The sequence below is a fragment of the Neomonachus schauinslandi genome, chromosome 14 (genome assembly GCF_002201575.2).
Source record: "Neomonachus schauinslandi chromosome 14, ASM220157v2, whole genome shotgun sequence".
Classification (NCBI taxonomy): domain Eukaryota; kingdom Metazoa; phylum Chordata; class Mammalia; order Carnivora; family Phocidae; genus Neomonachus; species Neomonachus schauinslandi.
Genome location: NC_058416.1, coordinates 59499132 through 59523599, shown reverse-complemented (window position 1 = coordinate 59523599; position 24468 = coordinate 59499132). Strand labels below are relative to the sequence as shown.

Here is a 24468-nt window from a genome sequence, read left to right as displayed (position 1 = left end):
TTAAATGTCCTTTGTTCCCCTCCCTGATCCTGTCTACTTGCTGCCTCCCCAGAGGTGAGCACTATCATGAAGTTGATGTTTTGCTTTCTAATTCCTCCTTTATTTCTACACACACATGTTCACAAACAACATTCATGATTGTTTTTGTGTGAATTTGTATGCGTTTGTACTTCTTTAACTTGCTTTATTCACTTGTTCAGGCCACAGCTCTGTTGCTCAGGCTGTGTGCTGCATTAACTCCTGAGGTTCCATTCACACAGGCCACTAGGAGAGTGGCTCCCTTGGGGGTGTGCAGTATGTAGCCCTGCACGCCACATTCTGTTTTGAGATACGTGGTTGGTTCACGAGAGATCTTGCATTCATTTTAATTACCGTACAGTGTTCATCATGTGGTTGTGCCACATTTTATTACTGATTTCCTTAGGGGAAGACATTTTGCTATTGCAAACAGTGCCAGTGAACACCCCCTACACATGTCTTTGTATGTACCGGTACCCAAATATCTCTGGGGAATCACCATGCTTTATTCTGAGGTAAATGTGATTTTTTAAAAAAAATGATCCTACTGAACATTATAAGAAAAAGACAAACTTGGTAAAACTTACAATATTTATTAGTATGAATCAGTGTGTGTTAAACCCCAAATAACATATACAATTGGGTGATGTTGAGGGCAGTGCCTTACTATAGAATACAAGGTGGAAAGGTCCTAATTGTCTGCAGCAGCGTCTTCTATATGTGAGAACTGGGTCCAGCCCAGCCAGAAGCCCTTTACAGAAACACAAGAAAAAGGAACGGTTTACACAACCGAGCACTGACATTAGATCACTGGGTCTGCTTTCAACAGTGATGGCTGAAAAAGTAGACCCGATGTTGAATGGATCGGAATACAGCTCAGAGCCCTTTAGTTTATAAGCCAGCTTGTAATTCGAGTGGCTGCGAGCATTGCAGCAAGTGGAGTCCTGTAAGAGGAGCTCGGCTTCAGCCAGCGTACGCCATAGTCCTTGACCGTCAAGGAAATACTTCCGTCATCCAAACCTCCCTTGGCAAATGAATTCAGTTCTCCTTGGGGCACAGCCCTTCCGTTGGCTAAAAGTTAGTTTTAGGTCTTCAACCTTCTCTAGTCTGCAAGGTAACGTCATCTTGAGCACCCTGATGTACCATTTCAAGTATAAAATGGCAAGTCAATTATGTACCGACCTAAAATGTGTGCACGACTCCAGCGCCACCTTAGAGATTCCCACAGGGAAATGACCCCTATGAGAACCCAGGCCTACACTGTACAACACACAGGCACGAGCCAGACTCAGCCAGTGAAATGGATTACATATTGGTGTCACAAACACAAAATCATATTTACACATATATATGCCCATGGAAGGAAAGAAAATGGAGGGGAAAAAAGCAAAGTTTGGAAAATTATGTGAAGGATTTACATCACATGAAACTACTTGACATTTTGGAGCAATAGTCAATTCCAGGCTTTTACATGATATTACACGGTTAGAGTTCAAGGATCAGAACAGCCAGAAAGTCATTGCAAGACAAAATAAGGGAAGAAAGCAAGCTTCATTGCGGACGAGGCTAGGGCGTCAATCTGCCCAGGAGCCTCCATGTTTATACGAATGCATGTGTGCCCAAGTGCTGGGTACTCTTTCCCCAGCTGCTGCGAGTAGTGATTACATACACATTGTCATCCGACTGGCTGGAAGAGTTAAGGCAGTACAGAAAGGTAAAAGAGTGGTTCACACCCTCAATGTGCTTCTGAAATAAGACCATGGGCTCATTCGTGGGTTGCTCGCTCCACGTGATTAACATCAGCTCTTTCATGCAAGATGCAACCACTAAAGACCCCGAGCAGGGCTTGGAACCCCGCAGGGACGTGGACCGCCTTAGCTGCGCAACCTGAGCGGCTGTCTAGAGATAGACCGAGGTTCTCAGGGACAGCTGGAGGAGGAAAGGTTCCACAACGAGCCTTCATGCCCCCTGGAAAGATGTCATTCAATTTGCAGCCCCAATTTTTTAACTTTCGGAAGAGGCATGATCATCACTTGGCCTGCAAGCAGAATCATGCTGGCTACTAGTAAAGTTGACAATGTGGAGAAAACCCTAAAAAGCCTGGCAAGGGCTCTGCCAAGACTTCCAAATGCCACTTGCTAGCAGTTTTTGAGTGCCAGTCTCGGAGAGCTAAGAGGCACTCTCAAACCAAAAATAAGTGTTTCTGGCCTGCACATCCTAAGATTGTCAAACTATTCTTGCAAGCTGAGTGAAGCAGTGGCGATAGCCAATTGACAGCATATTGTTGAGTTTTTCTAGAAAAAAACAAACCCTAAATCTGTGATTTCAACCTGTTTTCTTGATTGCAGTCCCCATAAAGGAGTGCAAACTCAGCCGTGACTCTCTCAAGGGCCCTTGCTTTTCGTTGACGGCGATTTCACCGTCTCTACCTGTCAAGAGCAGGGTGGGCACAGCCATGACAGGCCTCCGAGGAAGCAGCTCACACTGTTACTGGAGTCTTGAGGTCTTTTGTCGGCTCACCATCTCTCTCCTGGCTTTTATGTTATAGGTTTTCTATTAATGTTTGCTGGCCGAAAAGGTACTGGCTGGCCCTATTACCACGCTGCCTGATTAACCATTCCTGGGACCAGCCAGTCTTGAGTTTCCTAGTCCCCACCGAAGGCACGGATCCAAATGCCCTTTAAGAATTTCCTCCCAATATAAGCCTTAATAGGAAACCAACTGCTTCTTGATCCCAGGTATTTATGGAAGTTAGAATGGTAATAAGATTTGGATTTCTAGTGGAAATAGCTTTTCTTCCCTTTTGTGCCTTCTTTCCCTTTCCTTCCATTGGATTCAGACATCTTTCATCAATTGAGCAGACAGGGAATCTAGAAAGGAAGGTTTTATGAAAGCCTACTCTCAGCTAACTAACGGGCATTCTAGGGTTGGACCTCTGGTGAGTCCTACCTCCCAGCTGCCCAAGCTTGGCATCTTCTAAAACACTTTCTCCAGTTTTGTAATTTGGAGGGGTGGGTCTCAAATCTTAAGGTGCTTCCTCTGGCTGGCTTTCCTGTAACCTACTGATTGATAGTATTAGAAATTTGCCCTATGATTTAGACTCAGACATCCTCCGGCTAGTTTTCCCCCGGATATGACACCATGACATACTGTCTTAGTAAAACCCTACTCTGTGAATTAATCTTCTGTAAGAGAGTGGGAATTTATTACTGTGGAGATGATGCATCCCAGGCAGTCTCTGGAAAAATATTTATATGCTACATCTGTCACTGTTTACGCAGTAACTACTCAAATGACTCTTTCAAACTAGGCCTCCTAACCCCCAAACTGCATGAACTTAGTCAGATTTGGTTTGTTTATATATGACTAAAACTTAGAAAAACAGGCATCAAGTACAAGTCAGAGATGTAGACAACAGTTTCTAATACATCTTTCTCCACTTTCATAATGGCTCAAGTCTCTAGCTTGAGTGATGATCCAATTACACTCCACTGAAAGGTAAATGGAATGAAATGAAATGAAACTTTCAGTGAAGTCTGTCCAGGTAACAGAGGGAGTGGCACCGGGGAACTTGCTGAAATTGGGCTGAGGAACCGAGGAAGTCAAAGGGGAAGGCCACCTCAGAATCTCACACAGATAAGCCAGTGAGACGGCTGTACAAATTGAAGAATATTTTAAGGTTTTTAACAACAACAAAAAACTCAACTGTACTTACTACCTAACATCTGTTTCCTCTCATGCGCATTTCATACACCAAAGGCCATTTTGTGGTAGTATGGCAGATTTTTCTGGAGTTTTCTAAAAGCCTTTTCCAGGGACATTTCCTGCCCCATCGCTTCAGGTCTTCCAGGATGCCAAGCCAGCGTCTCTCATCTCCCTACGCGGGGTGCCAGGCTGCCAAGAATGGGAGGTCGGCTCTGGCTTCTTCAAGTACAGTGGACCATGGCCCACGGGTCAGCAGCACCGCCGGCTGGCTTGCGTGGCTTGCTTCCCAAGTTTGATTGCTCCATTGTTTCCATTTTCATGGGGGTCCAAGGGTGGGATCTGGCGACCTGGAACAAAGAGGCCAGTATTGATTTCCTTTTTTCCAGTCGACACCATATCCAGACTGTGACCCTGCCTCAACACCTCCACTTAACGTTCGGGTTATACAGGAAGTAGAGGGGTCCAGGAATGTCTCTTCCTCCCTCCCTCCCTCCTTCCTTTGTTGCTCTGATGCCTGAAGTCAAACTCCTGTTTGGAAAGTTAAGGAAAAGTAAAAGCAGCTTCCTGATACCATGGATTTCCCTGGATTTGGAACCCCACGCTCCTGAGTAAGGGAGCAAGTCCCCATCCACTTTCTGTGCATCAACATCAGCTCGCTGCTTCCTCCCCAGCCCTCCCCCAGCTGTGCCCCACTGCAGTGAGCTGCCTCATGGCAGCAGGGCTTCCGTGGTAACCATGAAGGACTCAGCCTTCTGCTTCTTCAAATAGAATTATAATCTTCCTAGTAATACCATTTGTTAACACTTAGCTCCCCATCCGTCATCCTGCCATGCACGAGTCATCTCATTTTTTTTCAAGATTTTGTATATTTATTTGACAGAGAGAGATAGCAACAGAGAGAACACAAGTAGGGGGAGTGGGAGAGGGAGAAGCAGGCTCCCCACCGAGCAGGGAGCCCGATGTGGGGGCTCAATCCCTGGACCCTGGGATCATGACCTGAGCCAAAGGCAGACGCCCAATGACTGAGCCACCCGAGTCATCTTATTTTTACTTAATGTAATTTTAAAAATTGTCCTAGAGTCTCTGTAAATAAAGGCAAAGTAAAAATTAAGAAGGCAATGGTGGAGGACAGGGAGGTGGTAGCTAAAGGGTATGCAGTTTCTTTTTGAGATGATAGAGATATTTTGAAACTATTGATGAACAGCTCTGTAAATATACTAAAAACCATTGACTTGTACACTTCAAACTGATGAAATGGACAGTATGTGAGTTTTATCTCAATAAAGCTTTCTTTGGAAAAGGCAGTGGGATCTGGAAATAACAAATATGTGTTTAGAACTTCACCATTTTAAAAAACATTCCCGGGCACTTAAGGCTGTGAGGTCAGTGTGATGGCTGCTATTATCATCATTTTACTAAGTCTCAGAGAGCTCAGGTCACAGGCTGCAGGTCACGTCCACAATAAAGTGGCGCAGGTGGTTCTTTGATTATCTTGATTTTCTGATGGGTCGCAAAGCCTGTGTATTTCCCGTTGCACCAGGTTCACTCTCTCTGCTACATTTCTATCCCCCATAAAAAGCATGCAACACTAGCTCTAAAATAAAGGTTGTTAAAATCAGTTCATCAGTGTATCAGTTTACTAAGTAAGCAGTCATTAGAAATGGAAGGGAAATTAGCTCCAAAGACAAAGGCCTTCAGTGCAAGTGGAGGTTACCTCCAGATTATACAGAGAGTCAAATCATCCTGGGTACTTCTGCACCAGGAGCAGAAATAGTTAATGACCAAGGTATGGTGCACTGTGTACACTGGGTGCCACGGCCACTTATCAAAGCTCAGGCATAGAGATTAAGGTCATTGGCGGGTATCCAAAATCCAAAATTAATTGTAGAGTCTTCATTTGAGGATGAAGCAGATGAGAAGGTTGTAATAATTCTGAAGCCACTATTCAGGCCGCTGCCTGGAAGCCCACAAAGCTAAGCAAAGCTGTCACTCGCCGTTCTCAAAGCAGTTCAGCCCTGACCCAGAAGCAAATGAGAACGTAAGTATATATACTTTCCTCCTTTGGACCTGCTGTGTTTTTTATTAGTCGTAATTAAGAGGAAGTAAATAAAATGCCTCTTCTACTTCGTCAATCTTAAGCAATGAACAGAGGGGAAAGCTCCCAAGGACTACCAATGCTCTGATTTATTTAGGTCCGATCTTGCCAATCAAGTGTTATTTACTCCTCCAGAGCAAGTGCGGTGTTTTGGAGGGACGACGGTGTCACGTTATATCATTATTTAAATTTGTAAGACTTCAGATGCCTCCTGAATGTGTTTGCTGCTGCAACAGGGGCTTTGGCTTTTGCATCTGAAATGCTCTGGGACAAAATTATAATTCTGATTGCTGCAAGCTGTGGCCCTAGTTAATAAAGCCAAGTACTGTCCCCTGATAAGTAGTTTTGACAATATCAAAATCAACATCCTACACTAACACCAACTTCATGCTATTCTTATGTTGTTAACTCTACAGTTAGACAAAGAGTGGGGTGCCTGTGTGGCTCAGTTGGTTAAGCATCTTCCTTCGGCTCAGGTCATGATCTCAGGGTTCTGGGATCGAGCCCCGCGTCGGGCTCCCTGCTCAGCAGAGAGCCTGCCTCTCCCTCTCCCTCTGCCACTCCACCTGCTTGTGTGCTCTCTCTCTCAAATCAATAAAATCTTAAAAAAAAATAAAGTTTGCAAAAGAGCATTACGCGTTTAGCCCTCCTATCCGTGACTTATTCTACATGCCTCATGTCGTAAGATCTTTTCCTACGACACATACCCCAAATACACAGAAAGCTTCTGCATACAATACACATTGAAGTCACAAGGGTTGAGTGAAAATCTAGAAACCAAGAGCACATGGAAAGCACAATGGGAAGGTGAGGGCAGCCTGTCGCCATCCCTCTTTGCCCTGCCTGTCCTCCTCCCTCTTTCCCACCTCCCACTTCTCTCCTCCGTGGACAATAAGCAAGGCAATGTTTAGGGTGCAAGATCCAGTAGACCCAGAGGTCATGCCTCGAGAAGACTCCTTTCTTCTTTGTTTTAAACTGTTAGCTGCGTTTTTGAACCAGTTGTCAAACCTGGCTTCTTAGAGGCACCAGGTCAGTCCTGTTTGTCTTCGGAATATTCAAAATCTCACTTATTAGAACAATGTGTTTCTCAAAAAGAGAGTTACAGCAGTTTCCTTAGACTTCGTTTTTCTCCTCTAGTAAAAGGGTTCTGAGATCTGAGAGTCAGTGTTGCGGTTAAGTGAACTTGGACAAGCTATTTAACATCTCCAAGATGGCCTTTCCTTACCAATAAAAAGACCATGAGAAATTAACTGGACAGCCGCTCTGCCTTATCGATCTGTGGCTCTCACCAGTATGGAAGGAACGAACAACCATGAATGGGTCCTGGGGGTGTCTCAAGTGGAGTTTGCTTGGGGAGAAGGGTTCAGGTACAAGGGTGGGGACCCATCCTACTCTCCTACAAAACACAACCTGGGATCCCCACTTCAAAGTGAGAAGAAAGGAAACGCTTCCACTTTAAGGTAGAGGTTGAGGAAGGCTGGTCATAACAATGAGGCGAGCACCTTAAAACCAGAAGGAAGCCAACAGCGCTGTGAAAACACACGAGCCCCGATCTTGTGATCAGAGTTATTTGGAACTTACTGAAAGGTTAAATGTACTTAGACAAAAGAATGGTTCCGGAAGATGGCCAAGGCATTTTGTACCAAGGCGATCACACAATTGAATCTGTATTAATTACAGGGGCACAGAATAGGACAAATATACACACACACACACACACACACACACATCTGAAAGGCTCTGAGCATCACCGTCTGCAGGTTTCTATTCTTACAAAACATCCTTTGAGTACACAATCTCCATAACAAGTCATCCTGGAGTAGAAATCCTAAGCCAGGGTGTTTATTTTAATAAGGTTTGGATTGTAGAGGATTCTGCTTGGGAAAAGTTAAAGGACTTTTTTTTTGAAATTCAGTTTTCCTGAAAGTTGACAGCCTAGAGAAAAAGCAGGTTTTACAAATGATTCCTCAGGAATGCAATATGTGAAAAAACAAACTCCAAGCCTATAAATTTGATCATGGCTCTGGACCGGGGGCTGTCATGCTTTCACACACAACAAAAATAAAGCAGTGTGCTTGGCTGCAGCTGTTCTTTTTCCTTGTGTGGAGGACAGGCCATTCCCTGTGTGAGCCTGGAGGCCTCCCTGAGATTTCTGCTGTTCATAGGCTTCTCCCCTTTCACGGCAGGTCAGGATTTACTCAGCTCGGCTACCTTCCGTTGGGCGTTAGAAGTGCTGGTAACTGCTGTCTAACTTCCATTTCTTGATCCTGATTTTCTGAATCATTCCAATTAGTAAATTGACCAATAGGACTTGGCAGTATTTACCCCTGATAATGGCCTTTAAGCCTCTCCATTTGGGGGGGGGGGTGTCTCTGTGGAACACTGCAGTGGCTCACAATCATGGAACACTGCCCTTGGAATACAGAATGAGAGTGGGGGCAGGGGGCCGGGCAAGCCACTTGAGTCATTTTGCTGCTGTAAAGAAGATAATATTGGAATTACTAGATGACCTCGAACATTAGAGTCTAGACCTGACAAATGAGCTAACATGCTATGTGGGACCAGAATGGCTTAGGAGACACAGAGTGAATGGCGCCAAGAGACTTGCAGGAAGTCCAGTCAGGGATAAGGAAAGCCTTGATCTGGGTGCCATGAAGAGAAGCAGAAAAAAAAGATGGGAAGGACTATGGGAAGACACTTCACAGAGAGATGGAAAAAGAAAAGCAAAGATCAATGTCTAGGTTGCTGAAGGCATGGTGATGTCCACAGAGATGGAAAAAGGGGGAGGTCACCATAGGCTGTTAGTCCCAAATGCCAGAGGGCTTCAATATGGAAGGGCTTAAGTTACTCTAAAATCATTAGACTTCCTTACCATTCAAGGGCATCTTTTCCTTTTATTTTTCTTTTTAAATGAGTAGACTTTCTTTCTTTCTTTATGGAGCTGTTTTAGGTTTACAGAAAAAGTTGAGCATAAAGTATAGAGAGCTCCTAATACCCTCATCCCCAACTTTCCCTGTTTTAACGACTAGCACAAGTGTGGCATATTTATTACGATTGATGAGCCATCATTAATTATTATGAACAAAAGTCCATAGTTTACATCAGGGCTCATTCTTGGTGCTGTATATCCTCTGGGGTTTGATAAATGTATAATGTTAGGCACCCTCCATTACAACACCATACAGAATAACTTCACTGCCCTAAAAATCCTCTGTGCTCCCCTATTAACCCCCCCTCCTTCCCCTGATGAGCCTCTGGCAACCACTGATCTTTCCACTGTCCTTGTAAGTTTACCTTTTCCAGAATGTCACATAGTTGGGATCATACAGTACAACACAGCCTTTTCTGATTGGCTTCTTTCACTTAGCAATATGCATTTAAGGTTTTACCATGTCTTTTCATGGCCTGATAGCTCATTTATTTCTACTGCTGTATAATATTCCACTGAATGGATATGTCCCTTTAATTTTTCTATTTTAACATTTAAAAATTGTAAGACACAACAAACACTAGCCACAAGGGGAAAATCTAACAAACCAGACTTCATCGAAATTAAGAACTTCTGCTCTTTCAAAGACATTGTCAAGAAAATGGAAAGGCAAGCCACAGCCTGAGAGAAAGTATCTGAAAAATATCTGATAAAAACACATGTCTCCAGAATATATAAAAATAATCTTTAAAACTTGACAATAAGAAAACAAACTCAACACAAAATAGGCAAAATTTGAAATAACATTTCACCAAAGAGACACAAGCATTGCAAATAAGCACATAAAAAAGCAAACATTATTAGTCACTGGGAAGATGGACATTAAAACTACCAGGAGATACCACTAAACTCCCATCAGAATGACTGAAATCTTATCAACTGACAAAACCGAGTGTTGATGAGGATGTGAAGCTATTGGAGCTCTCCCACATTTGTGATAGCAATGTAAAATGCTAAAAACACTTCAGAAAACTGTTTGCAGTCCCTTAACAGGTTAAACATTACCTAGCAGATAAGCCAGCCATTCCACACCGAGGTATTTATCCATACAAAGACTCATATGTGAATGTTCATAGCAAACTTATAATTGCCAAAAGCTGAAAACACCCCAAATGTTAGGTGAATGGATTAACACATTTTTCCTCATGCAATGGAATACTACTGAGCAACCCAGGAACCCACCCAGCAAAGTCCATACTGTGTTAGACTACGGAGGGCAACTGATCTCATTTCTTGAATAAGGAAGTTACATGAGAGAACAAAGGGAGAAAGATGGAGAGGGCATCTCTTGCTCAAGAGAATCTTAAGAGACATATCCACTAATCACTACATGTGGAATTTCTGTGCATCTTGATTCAAACAAACTGTAAAATGCAAACAGAGAAACCAATTCGGGCAAATATGAGACATTTGGAAATTTGAACACTGAATATTTGGTGATATTACTATGATAACAGCATTAGGATTACTAATGTAATAATGAAATTGCTGTTACAAAGAAAAGATTACATTCTGAAAATGTTTACAGATGAAATGATGTCTGGAATTCCCTTCGAAATAATGCAGGTGGGGGTTAAGGGGGAGTAGGGCATAGAGATGAAATAGCTCGGTTATAAGTGCATGCTGGTTCACTAGGTTATTTGGTTTACTGGTGTATATTTTTAAAATTTTCTAAAATAAAGCCTGTTTTTGTTTTTTAGTTCCCTGGAACCTCACCACAATGAAACAACCACTGTTAACATTTTAAGTGTATGTATCTTTCCAACCTTCGCCCAGAAGAATATATTATTTACCATTATATATTATATGGTGCATATTTTATGAAATCAAGATATTATACAAACCGGTCTGTAACTTCTGTTTCATAGTCAACAATTTATCTTTCCGTGTCAGGAAATACAGATGTACATCATCATTCTTAATCAATAGCTTATACTGGTGACAGCATGGCTTTTTAAAAACCCATTTCCCAACTTTTGGACCATTAAGTCATTTCCTGTTTTTTACCATTATGAGTAATGTTACCATAAGCTGCCATAGGCAATGAGCAATGAGACAGACTAGAAGTCCCAGAGCTCCCTGCCAGCCACTCACTCACTAGCTCTGTGACCTAGAGCAAGTTACAAACCTCTCAGTGCCTCAGTTTCCTCATATGTAAAATAGGGATGATAACAGTGCCTATTTCACAGCAAAAATGGTGCATCGAATGAGTTAATAAACGTTTAAGCAACTGCAACAGGGGGACAGAATGAGAATGTGCTGTGTGTTAAACATTCCTGCTACATTTTGCACGCCTGATCAATTTCTGCTTTGGAATCATTGGGATAAAAGGTACACATGTTTAGGGCTTTTCATATCCCACTTGTCCATATTCTGAAAATCACATTATTTCACAGACATGCCCTATTACTGCAGTCCCTAAATTAACTTTTTTTGGTATAAGAAAGTAGACAGGCTTTTTCTTAGTCCTTTCCTGTCCCTTAATGGCCAAACCTACTTTCATTTGACAGCTAGCTACACTACTATAAAATTTGCAAACGCTTCATTTTGTTTTTAAACCTGCTCCAAACAAAAAGTAACTACTAGAGAATTTTAAAAATCCAGGGCACTTAACAAAGCTAACACTGTGCGAAGAATGATTATAAAACAAGACCTGATCCCTGCCCACAAGTCTTAACTTTCTGCCTGTCGTAGGAACACCCTAGTATAATTTTTCCAAACCAAAAAGCTTGTACCTCTAATTATACTCACTTGAAAAAATATTTCTCACCTTGTTCTCAAACTACCAACAAGCAAAAAACTTAGTTTAATGTCTACAGTGTCTCCAGATGTGATTTTCAGAAGAAAGCCTTGTGTTCTCTTCTCCATAGTCAGCATTCAAATTAACTGGAACAAAAGCACAGCTGTCTGGCCGAGGTCCCACCCCAAAACAGACATTTTTCTGGTGAGCCTACAGCTCTACCTCTTTTGGCCCTTAGGGAGAGTTTTTAAAGAAACTAAAACGGTATTTAAGTTGCATAATTAAAATGTGCAAACCAAAACCTGTGTTTCTCACACTCCAGAATGCAGTCTGGTAGGCTCCCATCAGATGCAGCCCCAAGAGAGACGTCCTGTGCCAGGAAAGGGGACCCGGGGAGTGCGGATTGGATCATACCACTCTCTCCCTAGGTCCCAATGCCCAGCCCGTTCCCCGTGTAACTGGTTCCACTTTCAAAAGAGTTCTGAAATTCACGTTCACGTTCCTCCACCCCGTCCCAGTCTCCCCTCTCCTGAACAACTGCAACAGCACCCTGCCTGGGGAGATATTTCCAACCTTTCTCTCCCTGCACATTCCCCAAGGTGTGTGTGTGGGGGGGGGTCTTTCCCTGTAAACTGGATATGCCACACCCCTGCTTAAAACACTTTCGGGGGCTTCCGGCTGCATTCAGAATACCACCCCCTCCTTCCCAGTACAGGGCCAGCAAGGACCTGGCTTAGTCTCCCCTCCCAGCACCTGAGCTCCCCACGGCAAACCAGCAGATTAATTTCTCCTAAATGCAGCACACCACCTCCCACCTCAGGAACTCAGCTCCCGGGGGCTCACCTGGGCCTGACAGTTCCTCCCCAGCTCTTTGCCCAATTGGCCTCTGTCCATTTTCCAGGTCCAGCCTAAAATCATTTCCCTGGGGAGATCTCCCCCACCCGATCTGAAGTCCCCACCTGTCCCTATCCCCATGGTCCTTGTTCTTTTGCTTCAAAGCATTTATTACAATGTGTAATTATACATTCATTCGACTCTGTGCCAACAGGCTCTCTCCGGCCTTGACAGCCAGTTTGTTTTGCCCATCTTGGTGTCCCTGTGTCGAGCAAGGCACCTAACCCACAGAAGGGTACAGGATAGGTTTGCTGAACACACGAATGAAGAGATACCAGGCCTGTCCGATGGAGGGGTGTCATCCAACCTTAAGTCCCCACAGAAGAGCGACTGCATTTTGCTTGATCTAGCGACCACACCGAAATAGTAGTTCCTGGCACATCGTGAGGTGGTGACGACAAAGATCCAAAGTAAAAAATCTGAATTTAGCCCTATCCTATTTACTCGTCTTAGCTTTATGGAGAATATGACAGAGTTAAGATCTGCTCGCAGAGAACTTGCTGTAGGTATATACCTAAAGCACCTGGAGAACTATGTAGAGTATTCATTTAATGTGTTCATTTAATTTAATCATTTAAATGTGTTCAATTACCAGAATGATGGGGAAGCCATAAGTAACCTCGTGAACCACCCATGAGAGTTGGGGCAGATGAAGACTTCATAAGGAAAAAGGTAGGAACTGGACCTTCGAGGAATTAAGGTTGACAGGGAGGAAGGAGGAGCATCACATTCAGGGTCAAAGACAGCATATGTGCGAAGGAGGAGGTAAAGACGAAGCCTGCTGAGGAGAAGACACCAGAGCTCTGGACCCCGCCTTTCAAGATCACAGAGTCAGGTCAAGAGAGGAGTTTCATAAGGAAGACCATCAAGATTTTGGTTTAAACAGCAACAGAATATCTTTGGGCTTTCATAGCACAAAGTTGAAACACTCAAATGTACCACAATTTTCTTGGCCAAGAATAGTTCTTATCTTTTAACTCAAAGAGGAAAAAGTCAGTGTTCCAATTAAAGGTATAAGAGCTCAAGAAAGGAAAATGAACAACCCTGGGGAGAAATGCATGGAGGAGAATGAGCCATAGGCAGCAGGGTAAAGGAGCTCCAAAAATGGGATTGAGAAAAGGGCACGTGGAGGAATGCCAATCAGAGGACACCATGTGAGGACAGACTGTGCACAGCTTCCCCTCCCAAAAACAGGGCAGCACCCAACTCCTTTACAAGGTAGCTTCAGCCTCCGCAAACAGATAATAGTTCGCTAAACAATTTCCAGTTAGCACATACATTATGTCTAGGAAACACGGTTGTCTCTCTCTGGTTTATGAACACTCTGGGAATATAGAAGAGAAACATCTGTCTCTTCCTCCAAGTCAGTATGAATTAATTTTGTTTAAGCACACCTTTTCAAAGGGCTTTTATTCTCACCACCTTTTTTTTTTTTTTAAAGATTTTATTTATTTTTTAGAGAGCGAGCGAGAGAGAAACAGCATGAGAGGGGAGAGGGTCAGAGGGAGAAGCAGGCTCCCCGCTGAGCCGGGAGCCCGATGTGGGACTCGATCCCAGGACCCTGGGATCATGACCTGAGCCGAAGGCAGACGCTTAACCATCTGAGCCACCCAGGCGCCCTCTCACCACTTTTTTTTATTACATCTTTTCTCCCAGGCACTTTTGCCTCTGGAACATTGCTTTGGGGAGCATAAAAGTCAGCAATATCCCGTTCTATCTTGAGCTCAGGGAGGAGCGCATGTAATACAAGTAGGAACGGGGAAAAGGGAAATAAACGAAATGTCTGCTGCGGTGTATTTAGGTGTACTTGGTGCTGCATTTTAAATTAACCTGTAATTAGGCTACAACACCCCATTCTGAAGAAATTCACCTGAAGGAGTAAAGAGGCACCAGCACTTACAGTATACACATGGCTAGAGGTCTTGCTGCGGGCCGTGTACCTACACGCTTCTTTACTAAGGCAATTTTTTTTTTAAAGATTTATTTATTTATTTATTTATTTATTTATTTGAGACAGAGAGAATGAGAGAGAGAGAGAGCACATGAGAGGGGGGAGGGTCAGAGGCAGAAGCAGGCTTCCTGCCGAGCAGGGAGCCCGATGCGGGACTCGATCCAGGGACTCCAGGATCATGACCTGAGCCGAAGGCAGTTGCTTAACCAACTGAGCCACACAGGCACCCACTAAGGCAATTTTAACCAAAGTATAATGAAACAGATATAAACAATTGTTTATTTGACATAGAAGATAAGGTGGCACAACTATTCTATGGCTTATTTAGAAATTAATTATTTGAAGCCATAATTTGAAGTCATAATTATCCAGTGCTTTAAGCAAAACACGTGATTTTTCATGTTTTTAAAGATTTTATTTATTTATTTGAGAGAGAGAGAGAGCAAGCACAAGTGGGGGGAGGAGTAGAGAGAGAAGCCGACTCCCCACTCATCAGGGAGCTGGAGGTGGGGCTCCATCCTGGGACTCCGGGATCATTACCAGAGCCAAAGGCAGACCCTTAACTGACTGAGCCACCCAGGCACCTCAAACACGTGCTTTTTCTTAAATGAAGCAGACCACCAAGATCTTAGGAATTCCTTACTCATAGTCCCCATCACCTTGAGCCATAAAGACCTCATATGGGTGAAGAGATGTCTACTGACTGCGACATACAAAGAAGTATCTTTCCAGGTAAGGTATTAATACTTGCCGCTTGGGCTTATTTTCTTCTTTGCAGTTCTTATTTTGTTCTTTATTTTAGTAATGATTTGTGTAAACCTCAGAAAGTCTCCCAGCTTGGGCAGAAACCTCCAGCTGAATCTCAGGTGTGCAGAGAACTGTGCTTCCTTCACTGGCCACTGCCGTCTGTACCACCTGCCTGCCGGGGGCTAATGCTGGGGAAAGGGCTCCAGAACATATAAGGAGCTGCACAAAGGAAAGGGGTCAATGTCATGGTCATCAGGAGCTATCTACCTTCACTAATTAAAACCTTTAATCAAAACAAAATGTTGAAACGTCGTACAACTTGCCTAACTTGCCAGAAAAGCCGAACGCCACCGGAAAAGAATGAGTTTGATGTGAGGGAAAATGAGGTTAATGGAACAAGTTCAAGCCAAATGCTCTAAGATGTCACCCAGCGTTCCACAGAAACAGGGCAGCTGAGCGGTGGCTTCACAGCAGAGCATTGCAGCCACGGCCAGTTTTCAGGAAGGAGCAGGAATCTGGGGATCCAGGGTTTCCAACATAAAATTACAGCCTAGCACTCTACAGTCCAACCACTAAGGTCAACACGCTTGGATAACACTAATCTGTTGAGAGCATAAAATAACAGCGGGAACACGAAGCCTCGGAAGGAGGATGGAAGGGAAGGTGATGTGGACCCCAGGGAACAAGTTAGGCTGGGGCTGTGTGTGTTTGTGTGCATTTCTGTATTGTGTAAGTAACCCAGACCAGAGTTCCCCATCTCCAAGTGAAAGTCCCCGTCAAGCCAAGAGAAACAAACAAAATAATCCCTGCTATGTGTTCTCAGAGCCTAAAGTAATGAACCAAAACCGGTTAAAAGGAAATCAAATCTGTTCTGGGAAGTGACAGGCCCTCTGACTTTGAGAGCACCGCCAACAATGACTTCAGGCAGAAGAGAGATCAAACCATCGGTTTCCCCTCTGGAATGCCCTTCTGGAATTGTCTGGAACCAGATAAGACCTTTGAGAACAACGGCCAACTGTTCAGGGGTTCAACTTTTCTGAAGGCGGGCACCCCAGGCCTCTGAGTCCCAGCACCTCAGTAAAGGCTGACACTTGGACAAAGTCCCCCATTAGGCTCTGGGGGCAACCCAGGACAGTTTCCCAAGACAGCCGGCAGCAGGGAGCTCTCTGAGGGGACCCAGTGCAGAACATCTTTACCAAAGAAGTTGTGGAGGGGAAATCTGGCCGTCAGCTGGGATACAGGTCTTAGATAAAGGTGACTTATGGGGAACCAGCATAAAGAAAGGGAATTATAACACGACCCAGAACAGGAGACAAAGAAGGGAGCCACCACCTTCCACTAGCTGGCTGATCAGAAATGAGAAAAATCAACTGTCCACCTAATTCCCAATTTCAGGTCTTGTGGGATGGAGACTCATTTTTTTGATGACCACCAGGTGAAAGAAATTACTAAAAGGTCCCTTTATTTTGTTTGCCTAGAGTCATTCCGTTTAACACATGACTTTAGTTTTCTACGCCTTATCACTGTCTGTTTTATTTCTCTCCCCCTCAACATACTAACACAAAATGCTATCAAACACACAACTTTTTAATTATAATGACTTCTTTTGTGACACAGTTACTTCATTTTGGTTCATAAAACATAGAATCGACAGGTTAAAGCACAGAACTGTGGAAATTCAGAATCGGGAGGCACGATATAGGTCAGGACTAACAAATGCCGACTGTAAGTTTTATATCCATGGCATCAGACAGAGTCACACAGAGGGAAAGCTCCAGGCAGCATCCTGTGATTTTATCCTTTGACTCTCAGAAGCATACAAACGTAAGCAAAGCCGAGAACACAGTTCAGGTACTTACTGATTCCTTGAAAGAGCTCTTCGATATTAATAGCATTTTTTGCACTTGTTTCAACCACGACAGCACCTATGGATTCGGCATATTCCTTAGCATCCTTCAAGGGAACTTCCCTGGAAAAGAGGTCACACCCAGACAGAAATGAATGCTCATTTGTACAATATAAATAACCCAACAGACCAAAGAGAAAGCTCATGTGGAAACAGCTCCTTTATCTAAGTCCTGTAGAATAACCACACAATCGATCAGCAAATATTGAAAACTAGTATGGGTGAAAATGTTTAAAGTTTAAAACCTGGTCTCTGGGGCGCCTGGGTGGCTCAGTTGGTTAAGCGACTGCCTTCGGCTCAGGTCATGATCCTGGAGTCCCTGGATCGAGTCCCGCATCGGGCTCCCTGCTCGGCAGGGAGCCTGCTTCTCCCTCTGACCCTCCCCCCTCTCATGTGCTCTCTCTCATTCTCTCTCTCTCAAATAAATAAATAAAATCTTAAAAAAAAAAAAAAAAAACCTGGTCTCTGGCATCCATGGAGATAAGACTTCCCATATGTAAAATGCTGTGCTGGTCCCACAAAAGGAAAGAATTCCAGAACATTAGAAAAACTCATTAGGAAGATGGCCACATACATTTCAGCTTTCAGAGTTAGGGCTGATTTCAATTATTTTCCCATAAAAAATGACTCCATTTTTTTAAATTGTGTGTATGTGCATGTACACACTTGTGCACGGTTCTGCACACACACATGCTCTTGTAGAACTTTTTACATATTGTCTTTCACACATCAGAGAGAATATGTCACAGGATGTGAGCGTCTGGAAGTGAACATGGTTACAGCTACAATGGCTGTGATGCAATAGGACAGAACTGGACTTTCACCCGTAAAAGGCTCTTCCTGCAAAGATGTTAGGACATGAATTCTATTTAAATGAATAATCTAGAAAGACATTTATTGACCTATTTTTAATGTGAAGATGCTGTGGTCGATCTGAAGATTAAAAAGACACAGTTCCTGTTCCCCAGAAGTTTAGTCATGTATTCAACAAATATTTATTAAGTGGCTATTATACACCAGGCTCTCTTGTAGGTGCTAGAGAAAACAGTAACCCCTGCCTTCTGGAACCTTCACTTGAGAGCAAAGACAAACATCCATGGTCACTCTAACCCACAACATTGTAACATCTGCAATACGTGGATAATAAAGGTGCAATAAAGCACTTCAGAATGAGAGGAAGCACAGAAGTACCAAAAGTACAGAAGTACAGGAAGTGTACATAAGTACAGTAAGTATACAGAAGTACAGGAAGTATACAAAAGTACAGGAAGTGTACAGAGTACAGGAAGTATATAGAAGTACAGGAAGTACAGAAGTACAAGGAGTGTACAGAAGTTCCAGGAAGTACAGAGAAGTCCAGGAAGTATACAGAAGTACAGGAAGTGATGCACTTTGATCAAAGGAACCTGGGAAGGTGAGTGGAGTGTGGCCATGAAGCAGGGCGAACATGCATGGCAATTTGTGATGCCACCTCCTGAGAAAGGCCCCATGGCAGGGGAGTATCCTCATCCCCAGATACTGTTCAAAGTTGATTCTGTACCCAGCACTGCCTTGGATGTAAGAGTGGATTTACAAGGGAATGATATGGTGTCAGAATGGAGAGAAGGTCAGAATGACTGGAGCTGAGAGGGGAGGGGGTGGCCAGCAGGAATCCTGGCAGAGGGGCCAGAAGACACCCCCCATGCCTGTCTCATGCCCAGCAGCCACTGAAGAACAGGAGGGCAACAGGGTCAGCCCCACATTCTAAGGGAAAACAGTACACCAAATAGACTGGAGTGGGGAGTGAGGAGAAGAATTTGGAAGCTCTAATGCTGAACTAGACAGATGGCTACAGGAAAAGGAGAAAGGCAGACAGAAAATCAAAACTGGGAGCAGGGTGAAGAGACTGTATCCCTCTCCCACCTCCTTCCCTTTCCTCCACCCCTCCAAATGCCTTCTAAAAGGCTGTAACTGGTTTATAAAGTTACTGGGGAAATTCGCCCTTGGCATTTAAATTCATTATGGATCCCAAATCAAATGAGAGGAGGACTTTTCAGGTGCTAGCTGGAAAAAGGCTCAAGGAGAGGCTACTGTAGTAAAGGCAGTGGCCCCAGGATTCCAAACTGGAGAAAAGAAGCCTCCCGAGTTGTCAGCTGGAATCTGTACCGCCGTAATCTTTCTTACCAAAGACCCACTGGGAAAAACTACGCTCCTTAACCTGCCCTCTCTACTGTTTCCAACAGACAAGCCCCAGGCCTCTCACAAAGATTGAAGGGGAAAAAAAGAAACTTGAGTTTTTTTGGTGGCAATGAATTTTACATTTGAAACATCCCAGAAAAGGGCTTTCCTACGTTCAGTTTGGCATATTACCCTATTTTTCATTTCTTCCTGGTAGTCTTTATCAAAGCACAGATAGAAGGGTGGGGCTCATCTCTACCCAAATGTGCTTCAGGTAAGACAGGCTGTGCCTTGCTAATCTCCACCTGGGGGCAGGGAGTATTCTGGCCATCAAGGAAGCCTTGGAGACCCCTCAGGTGAGAGCAGATTATAGTCACATGCTTCCCCCCCCAGCCCGCCTCTCATCAGCTCCTTTGTGAGACAAAGAGGAGTAGAATAGGTTTTGCCAAGATTAGGCAAGAACAAAGTCACTTGCCACAGAACCCAAAATATCCATCCTGAGCATAACAGTAAGCCTGGGTGGGCTAACCTAATCTCACAGTCTACATGCTGGACCCTGGAATGGACAGATAAGAAAAGTATGTCCTCACACTTCTTCCGTGTTTAGAAATGGTCTCATGAAATAAATGATTTTCCCAAAATGACATAGTGAGTCAGGGGTGGAGGCAGGGTCTAAACTAAGACCCTCTGGCTCTGCCCACTTTGCTCCCATCGGGCCTTGACAACATAACCACCCAACTGGCACCCACATTCCACAGGCCATTCTTTCGATCTTCATAGACAGAAAATATGTGGGGTTCAAAAGATCCTCATACTGTAATATACCAGAATCAGGGGCGGAGGCAAGGGAAGGACATATCCTATCCTCCTAAAGAACAGGTTCTTACTCAGTCTGGAGGGCCAGTGAAAGTCCCTCTAACAAGAACTGAAATCAGAAGGACCAACCACACTTGGGTCTGTCAAAATAGGTTTCCTCTATTGTGGTATAAAAAGAAATATGTATTGTATGCTCTTTCTCCTTGCTTCTTGGCACAGAGGTCCTGAAACCACCAAGTTTCCTGAGTGACAGGTGGGCCCTTTGTTATTTGTAAAGAGCTCCATTATGCCATACCTGAGTTTCTTATAGGTAGGAGCCCCTATCGAGCTTCAGATGGGGGCTGGTTGCCAGGGGATCCAACCCCGTGATTAGAGGGTTGAAACTTTCAGCCCCACTCTCCAACCCTGGGGATGGGAGAACTGGAGATTTTATCAATCATGACTAAGTAAAGAAACCTCAGTGAAAACTCTTGAACACAGGGCTTGGAGGGTTTGAATTGATGAACATGTCGAGGTACTATACCTTGCTCTATGCATCTCTTCCCTTTGCCTGGTCCTGAGTTGTATTCTTTAGAGGAAAACTGTAATCATAAGTCTAGTGCTTTCGTGAGTTCACAGAACTCTGTTCTAGTGAATTACTGAACCCGAAGTGGAGGGGACATAGGAACCCCCAAACTGGTAGTCCTGGGCAGAAGTGAGGTTAACTTGGGGATACCCAAGACTTGCATCTGGCATCTAAAGTGGAGGGGCAGTCTTGTGGGACTGAGTCCGTAATTTGTGGGATCTGTGCTAACTCCAGGTAGTTACTGTCAGAATTGAACTGAAAGGCAGGACACCCAGTTGGCATCGACAAATTGTTGTTGGAACAAACAGGCACAACTACAATCGAAATAAGAGCCTTAAAAAGGTGAGAATTTCCTTCCTTGGAGCCTCTTGAAGGTAAAATAGAAACCACTGGGAACGCCTCCAGCTGCATTTCAAGAGAGGCCACTGCACACCCCACACGGCTGGAAGGCTGCCATCACTGGTCTTCTGTAATTATGGTTACATGAGACTATGGCATCTAATGACTTTCGTACATTTTTTTCAACAAATATTTATCAAATGTCTGCCATATGCTGGGCATTGTGCTAGGCATTGGAACAGATAGATTGAAACTAATTTGCCCAAGCCAGAGTATAAACAAAGCTAGTCAATTTTGATGGGAAAGACTGTTTTTCGACTTTCTAGACCAACCTATGTACAGAATTCAGGACTCCCAGAAATCACCCAGAAGAGTTACTGCCAGGGGCGCCTGGGTGACTCAGTCAGTTAAGCCTCTGCCTTTGGCTCAGGTCATGATCCCAGGGTCCTAGAATCGAGCCCCGAGTCGGGCTCCCTACTCAGCAAGAAGTCTGCTTCTCCCTCTCCCTCTGCCCCTAACCCCTACTCGTTCTCTGTCTCAAATAAATAAAATCTTAAAAAAAAAAAAAAAAAGTTACTGCCAACCAGCCAGCAAGTGTAGACTGGGAGTCCTTCTCCCTTGGCACCCCTCCCATCACTGCTCCTTCAGCCTCTTTCAGGAGCTGATGATGTTCTGCCTACCTTATATATCAGCATCCCGAGGGTTTCTTTCTTAACTGACATCCTACCCCCACCGGAAAGCAACCACAGGCAGGCCCAGTGGTCAGGTTAGAGGTTAGGATGCAGAGCCAATGGGAGACATGAAGGGCAGAGAAAGTGGGAAAGCTGGAGATCGGGGGGAGGCTACCGTCCACTTACCAGGAAAACACTAAATTCAAGGGACATCAGAAGAGACCAGAGTTAGGGTCAGGACCAAGAGGCTGAGTGATGGGGAGAGAGAGCAATACGGGTCAGGCTTAGGGTGGAAACACACAGAAGGGAGTCTTCTTCTAACCCAGGTCTGGTGTTAATCAGCTCATACTTCAGTGTGGTCCACACAGCAGCCTGTCACGTGTCTTGGACCCGGGCAGAGGCCTGAGCAGGCTACAACACTCGCAGGCTCTCCATGGGGGAGGGAGGTCAGGAAACAGCATTCTTGTGGGCTCCAGAGTTTTCAACGGGCTACACTGCCCAACAAGGGTCCTTGATTTGTTGTTCGTGAAGTAACCTGGCAATGTGGCAGCTGACTCATTCTAATTTCAGAGGTATTTAATTCTCCATGATCCTCCCCCATGGATGGCAGAGGAAGAGGAGGGCAGGTAACCCAAGAAGGAGTTCCTGAAGCCCTACCCGAGCGGGAGGGAATTCAAAGCAGCAGGCTACAGGCAGAGTGAGGCTCTGTCCCCCATAGGGGTTCATCGGGAAGGTTCAGTTCCATCCTGAAAGTCAGTGTATATAGGTGCTCCAATGGTGACTCTCCCGTCCCAGGTCTTATGCCCCTCATTCTATTAGATGGGGTGAATGCTTTATAGCAATTCTACATGTTAAGAAATCTGATATTATAAGGTGCTCAAAACAATACCCGGCACATAATCAGTGCTATATCAGTGTTCCTTTAATCAATTGTTACAAAGCTCTATCAGCAAGGATGGTGGTATGGCACCATTTTCTTACAGAAGGCCACCAAAAAGACTGAGGAAATGATGCAGATGGAAGAAACAAGTAAACAGGAGGCTCAAACTAACTACTTCAGAATTTGAAGGTCCTTCACAGGTTTATGTGACTCAACCCCTTCATTTTATGGCCCAAGAAGGCTCACAGGCCAATCATCATGGTTCCACAGAAGAATGGCTACATTCTGTAATAGGCATCAGCCAACTCATTAAATACATTAATTTTGATAAATTACCCCAAGATTAAATTGCATCATATTTTGAAGTCCTTTCTCCATGAAAAAATCTGACATTAATTCTGAGTAACCTGTATTCAAAGAGAGTGAGTAACTTTTCATAAGCCATGAATATTTCTTGTTCTGTTACATTTTGTGCATGTTCTTTAACTACTTTGGTTTGGATTTTTTTTCTTATTTATTCATAAGTGCTCTTTGCATATTAAGAAACCCAGTCCTTTGTAATTTATTTTCCATATTTCTTCAGCTTATCTCTTGTGTTTAGGTCTTTGCCACACAGAAGTTTTTATGTAGTCAGACTTATCAATTATTTTCCTCTATGGTTTCTGAGTTTTATATCATGATTAAACAGTTCATTCTAATTCCAAGGTTATTTTTAACAGTAATCTGCTTTCTCTAACTTTTATGGTTTTGTTTTTTACATTTAAATCCTTGTCCCATTTTGAATTTATTTTTTCTCATTTTGACTATGAGACAAAATATGACTAGCTAATTATCCCAAGACCATTTATTGAATTATCCCTTTTTATACTTACTTAAATATTATCTTTATCACATACTAAATCTCTTTATGTATTTCACCCTGTTTCTTGATTCTCTAGTCTGTTCATTGACTTTCTTTTTTTTTTTTTAAGATTTTATTTATTCATTTAAGAGAGAGAGACAAAGAGAGCACAAGCAGGGGGAGAGGCAGAAAGAGAGGGAAAAGCAGAATTCAGGACTCCCTGCCAAGCTGGGAGCCTGATGCGGGGCTCAATCCCAGGACCTGGAGATCACGACCTGAGCAGAACAGACGCTCAACCATCTGAGCCACCCCAGGTGCCCCTGTTCATTGACTTTCTGTGCAGTTCTGTGACAATGCTATATTGTTTTTTACTGAATCATTAAAATAGATATCAATATCTATTAGGATTAGTCCCTCCAATACTATTTTTATCTGTTTATTTTTCTTTTTTTTTAAAGATTTATTTATTTATTTTAGAGAGAGAGAATGGGGGGGGCACTGAGGAAAAAGGAGAGAGAGAATCCGAAGCAGGCTCTCTGCAGAGTGTGGAGCCTGATGTGGGGCTCGATCTCACGACCCTGAGATCATGACCTGAGCTGAAACCAAGAGTCAGATGCTCAACCAAGTGAGACAACCCAGGCTCCCCTCTGTTTATTTTTATAGATGAATTTTAGGGTCATTTTGTAAAACCTCTTTTTAAATGTTGTTTTGGTAATTAGAGTGGAATCTCAATGAATTCATGGTTTAATTTAGAGCAAACTGACATTTTTACAAAACTGAGTTTTCCTATCCAAAGGAAAAAGTACACACTTTCATTTATTTAAATCTTTTGTGTCCTACTCATAGATTGTACGTTTTATCTATATAGTTCTTGCTCATTTTTGCTAAATTCATTCCTAGGATTTAAAATATTTCAAAATTTAAAAAAGTACACACAGGGGGCGGAGCAAGATGGCGGAGGAGTAGGAGACCTGGATTTCGTCTCCTCTCAGGAATTCAGCTGGATAGGGATCAAACCATTCTGAACACCTACAAACTCAACAGGAGATCGAAGAAAAGAAGAGCAACAACTCTCTGAACAGAAAAGCAACCACTTTCTGGAAGGTCTTTTCTGATTTGTTTAGAGTATATTTTCTGGGGACGTTGTTACTCTG

The 24468-nt window shown here is 43.6% G+C and overlaps 1 protein-coding gene across 1 annotated transcript in view; it reads right to left on the bottom strand.

The window, feature by feature from the left end:
* Window positions 1-595: 595 nt before the first annotated feature.
* Window positions 596-24468, bottom strand: part of RAB31 (RAB31, member RAS oncogene family) — a 123464-nt gene continuing 99591 nt past the window's right edge. The window contains exons 6-7 of the mRNA XM_021689463.1: window positions 16999-17108; window positions 596-4070 (exon numbers count right to left, since the gene is read on the bottom strand). Coding sequence (XP_021545138.1) covers window positions 3973-4070; window positions 16999-17108 — 208 coding nt within the window. The 3' untranslated portion in view covers window positions 596-3972. The remainder of the gene's footprint in view (window positions 4071-16998; window positions 17109-24468) is intronic.